General features: G+C 39.8%; 1 protein-coding gene across 1 annotated transcript; it reads right to left on the reverse strand.

Moving 5' to 3' along the window:
* Positions 1 to 3,084: 3,084 nt before the first annotated feature.
* Positions 3,085 to 6,078, reverse strand: LOC113779201 (putative clathrin assembly protein At2g25430). The gene is made up of 2 exons (XM_027324707.1): positions 3,764 to 6,078; positions 3,085 to 3,361 (listed from the first exon to the last, which is right to left on the reverse strand). The coding sequence occupies exons 1-2, from the start codon at positions 5,644 to 5,646 to the stop codon at positions 3,346 to 3,348; spliced, it is 1,899 nt and encodes a 632-aa protein (XP_027180508.1). The 5' UTR covers positions 5,647 to 6,078; the 3' UTR covers positions 3,085 to 3,345.
* Positions 6,079 to 9,958: the final 3,880 nt, after the last annotated feature.

The following is a 9,958-nucleotide window of genomic DNA, read 5'->3' on the forward strand; positions in this document are numbered from 1 at the left end:
ATTATTGTTCGTTGAATCAGCATTCTGCTTGAATAATGGGAGTTGAGTTGAGGGGATATTTCGAAATGATATCGAGGGCCCTTGTTCTTCTAGCAGATTTCTAAGGTGGCTGGCTCTGGCTACACTAAAATTTAGAAATCAGATGAAAAGTTCACGTAATTCTTGCAAACTTCGGAGGCAGTCAATCAAATCTAAACTAGCAATCAAGAAGAAAAAGAAAAAGTTTCCAGAAAAATGCCGTCCAGAAATAGAATAAAGAAATCCGCAAAGCGACGGTGGCTCTAGGGAAGGTGGAAATTGGATGACCAGCCCTCCTCCTCTCCTCTGTGGCCTACAAATCTCCATTGCATGACATAACAACAGGAAAGGGAAGGGAAGAAGGGTCCAACAGCAATTAAATCCGTTGTCCTTTCGTTGCTAGTTGCCAATAGTATTAGGTAAAACAGAAGAAATTATAGCAGCAGGAGCAGAAGCAGGTGGTTCTTTCTCCCATCTGCAGACTTGGCGTTATGGTATTGGAACTTTGAATCTACTTTTTTTTTTTTTTTTTTTGTTTTTAACTCGTTTACTTTGTTGCCCTTCAGCTTAGGTATTAATAGGACTTGATGACTTAATAACACAAGAAATTAATGGACCCAAAAGTTTTGTAAAGTCCAAAAGGTGACAAAAGAATCACATTATACTACTGCTTCTTTTCGAGGGCAGCCACGCCACTATTTGTTCTTGAACATGGGGTTGTTAAAAGTAACCTAAACGTAAACATGTCAAGAAGAAAAAATAAACAGAGCATTATTATTGACAGGCTACTTTACAAATTTTTATTAGCACTGCACTGGTAAAAATAAAAAATCCCATAAATGACTTTGTAAAAGCTGTACCATCATTGTCCCGGCTCAATATTATGGGACCACTGGTGCTGTTAGTGATTTAGTAGTCTATTCCATTGATGGTTAGGTATCATCTTTCATTATGGATCCAAAGCTACATCTATTAACTTAGTTTTTTTTTTTGTTTCCACAAGCATCCTAATGCTAGGTACTCTTTTTTTTTTTTATCTTTTCCTTTGTGTAACTATTCTATTCTAGACTACAAGAAAGAGAGTCTAAAAAGACTTGTGTTAGAGACTAAAAAGCAGGTGGGAGTTTGGGAGTTGAACCCCCACCTACATTTTTCGCTGCAGATGGGAGTTTGGGAGTTGAACCCCCACCTACAGCCTCCAAGGAGGGGACTTAAGTCCCTCCTAATGCTAGGCCTAGGTACTCAAAATTGTCAACCTTACCAGTTTGTTCTGTATAGAAAATAGAGATTTTAGATATCTAATGCCAAAGATGGTAGAGTGCTTCTTCGTGAGGTGTTGTAAGTCAGTTTGTCATTAACATTAACGTTAAAAACCCTACTACCACGTTCTATTTTATTAGTAATTTATTTGCATGTGTTATCTGCCACGCATTTACACAGGTGAACTAAAGCATCATTCTCAACCCCCCGGATTGCAAGTTTTCAAAGTAAAATTGTTACGTTTTTCGTGGACATATTTTTCAATTACCCTTTTACCCAACATATATTAAATCGTTACAATAATTTTTCTACAAAAAGTTGAGAAAAATGCAATCCGAACAAGGCCTAAAAAGTGTCTTATGGACAGGAGGAGGTCAAGGATTTGACCCTTGCCTCTCATACTTGTCACTTTTATGGCCCCCTTTTTCATAAATTAATAGCAGACGTAATTAAGTGACGGTCGACAAAATAAAAATAAAAAATTCAACCCTTGCATTGCTTCTCGTACTTGTCCTTTTTTTTAAAAAAAAAATTATCATTTTCATTTGTTTTCTTGTAGGGGGTGCACTAGGAAAGCAAGAGACTTTTGTAGGAATCCGGCCGCTACTCAAGCAGAATTCATTGTAGTCACTGTAGTTTGTACATCAATCAAGGATTCAATGGAGGAGTGAAAGTGATGTCCACTCCACAGGGTTCAGAACCAATAAAATTATGGGAAGGTGATATTTAAAGTAGATCCATCATGTTTGCTGAATAAACATAGCACAACAACAAAAGAGAGAGATCCAAAGCTAAAGTCGAAGAAAAAAAGAGATGCATGCAAGAACCTCAGGTCAGATTTGCTATTGAGAGGGAAGCTTCAACTTTGTTTCGAGCCTTTCCCTAGTCATCATAATATATTTATGTAGCAGAAGCATAAAGTAGTAGCAGCGTAGAACAAAGTTTTGGGTCCTGCAAAGATAGCGAAAGCCTTTAATCAGTGGTCTGTTAGAATCCAATGGATTCTATTCCCCGGACGGTATTCGTCAACCACAGACCGACAATTACAGCATGCAAGCGATTAAGTATTCATCTATCTCTGCAGATTCAAGAAATGGTCCTCTCTTCATTGCATTTGACCTCTTACCCTTATTTCAGCATCTTTTTCCCCATCCAGTGATGATTATGCAATATCATAATTTGATGAGCTGCCAACCCATAGGCGATTTTCTAAACAAGTCAAAAGACGCGTCCTGAACGCCATCTTTGATGCATGCGTTCTAATTAAAGAGTATTAAAACGCTAAAATTTGATCAGGAGCTGAAATGTGCTGTGCTGATTGGTTTTTCAGGCAGCTTCATGTTTGGCTAATAAACAACTACTGATCCCGTACGCGCTAAAAGTCAGCATTTCTCAAAGAAGCTTCGTGGAATAAACAAAAGGGCAGATTCGGTGCCTTCCATCTTTTCTGCTACATCCTTGTGTATGCATTAGTTTTTTTTCTTCCCTCTAGTAAATGTCGATCAAGGCATCTAATCAAGTCCACATCGAGAATCCCCTTTCTTGTTCTTGTATGCTTGATGACTCAGTAATATTTCCTTGTTCGTGACAACAGTAACTACAAATATCAAGAACAGGTATATGCGAAGCTAGATTGAAGGCAAGTAAAAGGAAACCCCACAGGTCTTCCAAGCCTTGACAACAATCAAATGTACAGAGTCTTCCTAACCGTCCATAACCTATCAGGAGGAGAGCACCAGAAAGCATCCCTCCATGGTAAAACCAAGCATATCCACATTCATAATCCCCAAAAAGGAAAGGACAATCAAACTAAAAAAGAATTCAACTTTACTGTCGCCAACAATTGATGCAAGGGCAGTAGTAATTACATACTCGTTCAAATCTCATATGTGAACATTACAGTTCAGCTTCACGCTCCCATATTTTGAGAAGCAGCTATCCTTCAGCATAGGAAGCACTACTTCACAATTGCAATAACTAATGATAATCAGACCAAATTCAAACCAGAGGCGCAGAAATATGCATTACGAGTAATCCATCAAAAGCTCGCATTTGTTGTTGCAATCTCTAGAGAGCAAGAAACCTACAGTTACAATTAGAACTTGACTTCATTAACCACCACGAACTATTGGAGACATAATTTACATCAAAAGAATGAAATCAGCATCACGTTAAAACAAGTGGTATAATCACATGAACATAGAGTTGCCAAGAGTTTCCAAGTACTACAAAAACAGAGAGAGGTAACATATCAATCACAGAGCACTCCACATCAAAATCCTCCACCATTGTTAATTCCATTAAGGTTCGGTTTCCCCTCTTCCTCTGAGCCTTTCTACCCATTGGCATGAACAAATTACAAGAATAATTTCACATGAAATACAGTGAAAGGGGGGGAAAATTCTACAAGGAATAAAAGAAGAAAAAGAAATGAAGATGTAACTATAAACCAAAATGGATCAATCAAATTGGAGTATGGTAATACCCTGCAGGTGGTACTCCCATTCCATATGCAGGAGGCATTCCATAAGGCATCATTGGTGGTTGGCCCGGAGAGTAGTACCCCCCTGCGCTGATCTTAGACAAACTAGCTTGACCTTGCATGCCATCTCTAGCATATTGTTGCCATACCACTTGCTCCTGCACTAAAAGCCCCTGCTTCTTTTCCATATCTGCCATTTGTACATAAGGAGGAGGAGGAATGCACAAAGACGCAGCAAATGGATCTTGTCCAACTGTCTGGACTGTTCCATCAGGAGCAGGAAGCGCCAAGACTGGTGTCTTTCCAGGTGCAGGCAAAGCCACACTGCTCGCACTTCCACCACTTAAATGGGAAGAGCTCACTTGTTGCCTAACCATTCCTTGATCATACATCCCATTCAGCAACAAAGGATCGAGCCCACCACCCATTGCAGCCTTCTGTCTAGACAAATTGCTAGCTGTCTCCACCAAGGCCAACTCCCAGTCAGCCTTCCCACCCTCAACAGCCGGATTCTGCCAAGCAGAGGTTACCTCAGGTTGCCCATTCGCTGGGAAAGCTTCCCACGAGCCATTTCCATTATTAGCCACGGGTCCAGCAAACAAAGCCAATGCCAACTTATTCCCCTGATCATCAGCAGTCACCCCATCGTCCCTCAAATCCACCAAATCTCCAGCCACCTCTGGTACAACAGGCTTTGGAGGCTCGGGCTCGGCTGGTGGCGGCGGAGTGTAACTCTCTGGTGCCGGCAGCGCCTTAATCTCATTCATATCCGGTACCGGCTCCTCCTCCCTCTCCACGGGCTGAGGCTCCACTTTCCTCTCAGGACTCTTGGTCGCCTTCGCTCTATCTCTCACAAATTCCTCTAAAGTCTCCAACAACTTACCAGTAATCCTCTGAACTTCAGGATACTCAGATGACCTCGCTACACCAATATCCTTGCACCAATTGTAAAATCCAACCAGTTCATCAATCTGCTTGGCAGCACTAGTATAGGCATCAAACGCCTTAACACAATCCTGATACTCCATGTCGAAGAACTTGTCCAACAAAATAGCCAAAACCTCACAAATATCAGCATACAACTTGAAACTCTCCTTCACCATAGGATACAGTGCCACCATAATCATCCTCTCAGTCTTGGCCAAACCCGTCGGCCGACACGCCAAGAATCGATCCAAAAGCCTCTGCAGATGTCCCATCTTTCCAAAAATCCGCTCGGGCGTCATTTCCCTCAATGGGGTCACATCCTTCATCTCCTCTTTAGGCTCCCTGACATCCCCGGATGACCTCGACCTCCTCATCCCATAAACCGGCTCATCTCTAAACTCATTGTAATCATAATCATAGCCATAACCCCGACTGGGACCGGGGGGAGATCTATACCTGTCTTCTCCATGGGCAGATCCACTCTGCTTCTTGTCATACACCATCATCTCCAGCCTCTGATCCAGATAAAACGCGTAAGTCCTGACAAAAGCGGAGTGATCCCACGAGCTAGAATGCGCCTCGTCGCGGAAATCAGACAAGTTCAACAGCCTAGTACCTCTCCTAGTAGCATACATGATTTCTTGCTGGAAAATGGTGTCGCCGTCGTTGAGCAGGCGGTGAATGAGCATCAAACACTTGAGGGCCACAATCCAATCCCGGGTTTTTCCCAACCTTTTGGAAACCGCCGACACGCAAGCGTTGACGTAGCCTCTGGAAGAAGAGGTGAGATGGAGGATTTCTCGAATGTACTTCTCCCCAGCAGGGTCGTCGTCATGGCTAGTAGCTTTAACGATAGCAACTTCCAGCTCGGGGGCCATGTTGCTGGCTACTTTGGCGATTCCTATGCTAGTTTGGTCCTTCACTGCCCCGATCGCCTTCCGAATCGTACTGGGCGCCATGATCCGAAAGTTGAGAATCTCAAATTAAAAAGAAAAACTTATTGCTATCAAACGGGGGGAAGAAAGGAAGGAAATGGGATGACGATTCCAGGGGAAACCCGGAACAGATCTGGCTGAAATATAAGTGGGGGTTTTTGGGTTCGGAGTAATGGGTTTGGTGCTGTAATCTCTCCCTACTTTGTTCTAGATTAGCTGCGAGATTTGAGCTTCGGGAGTGGGGGTGGGGAGGATTCTGATTTCTGAAACGGGAAAGGAAACTCGGGGAAAGGCCGGAAGGGAAAGAAGGGAAATAAATCAATCAATAATAATTATGGGAAGTAGCAGTGAAGGAAAATTGAGAGGTGGGTTTAAATTAGTTGGGGGGGTTGGGATCCGGGAGAATTTGAGCCGTTGGATTTTGATCAAGCGATGGCAATAAGAGGATCGCGAGAGTGTCGGGCGGTGTCGGAAGTGCGTGAGTGCGTGTCTACTGAGACAGTGGAGGGGCGTGTTTAGGACAGCAAATGAGTTGGGTTAGATGGGATTATAGGGAAGGGATTTGGCTCGTAATAATAGATCCGTCTGTATTAGCTGTTTTTTGGGATACTTTTAAAAAATTTTACCATAGTAACGTTCACGAAAAATTTTTACTATAAAATTTTTTTAAAATATTTGATATTTTATATGAATGAGATATTTTTTGAATTATTATGTATTACTATAATATTATATTTAAAAATTTTATTTTTAAAAAAATGTCTAATCTAAACAGGGATATATATTTTCATTTATTCTCTCCATTTCTCGTAATATATATTTGGGTGCAAGATCATTTTTTTATTTATTAAAAAAGAACATAATTATTTAAATTTAATTAATCTTAATTTTTGCTAAAAAAATAAAAATACATGTTATACATCTAAATATACAGCGCAGGAATAAAAAATGGAGGGACGTGTCAAATCCTAGATTATATCAGTAGTTAGCAGCATCAAGTACAACAGCTGTCAACGTAAGAAGTAAAGAGGTTCTTTACTGTTGTGGGTTGAGATGTTAATCCCTCTTCTTCTTCTTCTTGTTGTTGTTACACCAAGCGTACGGTGATGGTGATTGAGACCTTTTTCTCTCTTTCCTTTTTTTTTTTCTTTCATTTTTGTTTTGGGTGATCTGGCTTTTTTTTTTTTTTTTTTTTGGGATAAAGTTAATGATATACTTCAAGCATTGCTTGGTGAGGTGTTCACGTATAGAACTTGACAACTTTTGGAAGCACCAAAAAAATTGTACGTCCATTCCATTGTCAAACGCAGTATATAGCCCACTCACTGCCAACCTGCGAAATTGATCAAGAAAAGAATTTGATCACTTCCAGGGGCACAGATCCAATCAAGCTCAGCAGACCATGAGCAAGCTTTCCTGTAAACCAGACACAAATGGCTTCGATTTTCTCCCAAGCCGTAGCAGCTACCTTGCACTCAAAAAGCAGGTCTTCCATGGATTCTTCTGCATTCAGACGAACCACGTAGGTGTGCTGGAGAAGTCTAGCTAGCCGGGTCAGAGGTCAAACACAAGATGAGTTCACGAGTAAAATAGGAAGTGATCGAGGCTAAATCACCATGGGATCTCTCCGATAGTTAAATCAATAGTTGTCTAGAATTATATTGAGTGAGTTGAAGTACATACCTCTCAAATGAGAAAGAGGCTAGGATTTATCCCTAGCGGAGTTAGGGAGTCGAATGACAAGTTCAATCGATAACTTAATTTCGTAAAATAAGATTTGATAGCGATATCAGTAGTAAAGTTAAATTATAGGACGGTTGACTATCACATCAATCATATTAATTACAAGTCAAATCATAGTGATGAACCAAGACTTTTGAGAACCTCGAATAAACAAGTCATTTCGAAATGGACTTTGACAAAGGCCGATTTGACCGAGGTACCCTCTGACTTAGGTTAATCGAGGTATCCTTCGAGTCGAGATGGCCGAGGTATCCATACTAAACAATCCCACTTTTCCATTCAGTCTCAAGTGCCTTACATAGTCTTTCGTAGGAATGTAATCAAACTGAACTACTCACAAGCTGCCCACGAGGAGCTCGATAAAAAACTTGACTTGTATTCATTCAAAATCGAGTGCAAGTAACTTGATAATTATTCAAGTCAAATTCGAGTATTGGTTTTTAAAGTTCAGTGGTTTGTCATGACTTACCGAGCATAAAATAATTAATTAAAAATTATATATTTAGTTACTATAATTTTACTCTTTTAGGTATGGAAGTTGTATATATTATCAGAATTACTCTTTTAATCGATTCAAGTACTCGAACTTAATTATATTCACAAGAAAATCAAGCACAATCGAGTTAATCTCAGGTTTTCGAACTATTCTTCGAATTCGAATTCCATTTTTGCTACTCGTTCAAGCTCGAACTCGAACTCGAATTCAAATAGTACATGTTTACTATCGAGTCGAGCTCAAATATAGGGATACTCGCGCTCGACTCGACAAGATTACATCCCTAGTCTTTTGAAATAGTTTGGTAGTATATGACTTCGGATTTTACGAATATAAACAAGATACCTCGACATGAAACTCGCAATAAGTGTATGGGTGCAGGTTGAAACTCATGTTTGTGAGGTTTACGAGATCGAGCCTGGGTTGAGATTCAAATCTCAGCTCTCATGCTCAGATGAGGTCGACCCTTTGTAATGGGAAATATATATGGAGTACAAAATATGTTTTAGGAGTAGAATGTGTTGGTTTAGAGGCGGCGTCGACATTGCTCATAGGCCACCTGGTTTCCAATTGTCTAAGGACTTAAAAGTCCGCACCGACTAAAGAATCCCATCTATAGCAGGACTTGGACCAACCTAATGCTTATAAAGAAACCATAAACTAACGGAAACGAATTAAGAACAATCCTGCTTTACTGGCCCAACCCATCAAGGCGCTGTACTCTGAATCTATTTTAGGGAAAAAAAAGGCAGTTCCGCGTATATATTTCCACAAAATTTCCTGCCCATTAACTGGTAATTATGTTTATATATAAGGAAAAAAATGATAATTATGTTGATTGAATCAATCAATGCGTATCTGCATGCTCTTGGAATTGTTTCCTCCTCCTCCTCCTCATGGTAAGAAAACTACTAGATACGTTTCCTGCTCGAGGAAATTTTTTGCTAGACCAGCCCAGCTTTTGAGTTTTGACATGGAGAAGCTGTATGGTGCACAATTAATACATCTGTTAATGCTTTTATTCTTCCTTGCAGGCATGCATTGTTGCTTTTGTAGAACAAATTTGAGTGCTTGTTGTCTTCAAGAAGAGAGATATGCTTTCCAGAAATTCAAAGCAAGCCTCTCCGAGCCAATCTTCCAGTACCAAAGAAATGCAACCCTCATGGACCATCGCAATCTACAGCGGCTGAAGATCACGAGACAGAAGATGATGAAGACAGTAGAGAGGAGTCAATAATATTATTGTTCTATATATGGGTTTGTGATTGCTGGTTTTGCCACTGGGTTCTGGGGGTTTCTGAGAATCTTGGTGCTGAAAAAGGGCTGGAGACATGCCTTTCATTTTGGCAGCTTCTTGGTTTCTGCAAAAGAAAGAATTCCTCTAGAGATAGCTCTGAAAGCCAGGAGATTTTCACTTTCTGCAGCTTGATCATGCAAAATTCTGTCGCAACACTTGCGTTGGACTTTGCTTACGAAGGTCAGCACCCGTGGTGATGTCAGAGTCAAAGAAACACAACCGTTATGATTCCGCACCATGTTTGTATTGTCATTTTTCTTCAAAAAGATTTTTAGGTTAACTTATTTTTTATCTTATATATATCAAATCGTTATAATATATATTTTTTATCAAAAAATTCAAAAAATAGCTAAATGCTAGTCCAAATAATAAGACTATTGGAAAATGTATATATCATAAAGGAGTAATTTCAGAAACCTCTCCTGAGGTTTTTGACAATTTCACTAAACTTTCTTGAAATTTTTAATATTATACTTACCTCCCTTGATAATAGACGATGACTATAATAACCTTCATAATTTTTCAAAAAACAAGCCATTGATAAAAAAAAAAAAAAGGGGAAAAGATAACTGAAAAAAGGAAACTGAAAAAAAAGAAAACAATTCTTCTTGACCTGACCATATAATATGGCCGAATTATTTCAACAATTGCCATTAAATTATAACCTTTTATCACTCAAATGTGCTAATCAAGGTAAATGTCTCATTCATTCTATTACTCAAATATGCTACTGCCTTTGATAATGATGGAAGTAATCATCATTACCAGCAACCCAATTGTTTATATCATTGAACACAAAA

The sequence above is a fragment of the Coffea eugenioides genome, chromosome 8 (genome assembly GCF_003713205.1).
Source record: "Coffea eugenioides isolate CCC68of chromosome 8, Ceug_1.0, whole genome shotgun sequence".
Lineage (NCBI taxonomy): Eukaryota > Viridiplantae > Streptophyta > Magnoliopsida > Gentianales > Rubiaceae > Coffea > Coffea eugenioides.

Bases quoted from the DNA above. Each gene is read 5' to 3' on its own strand.
- LOC113779201 (XM_027324707.1), bottom strand. From the start codon at position 5,646: ATGGCGCCCAGTACGATTCGGAAGGCGATCGGGGCAGTGAAGGACCAA.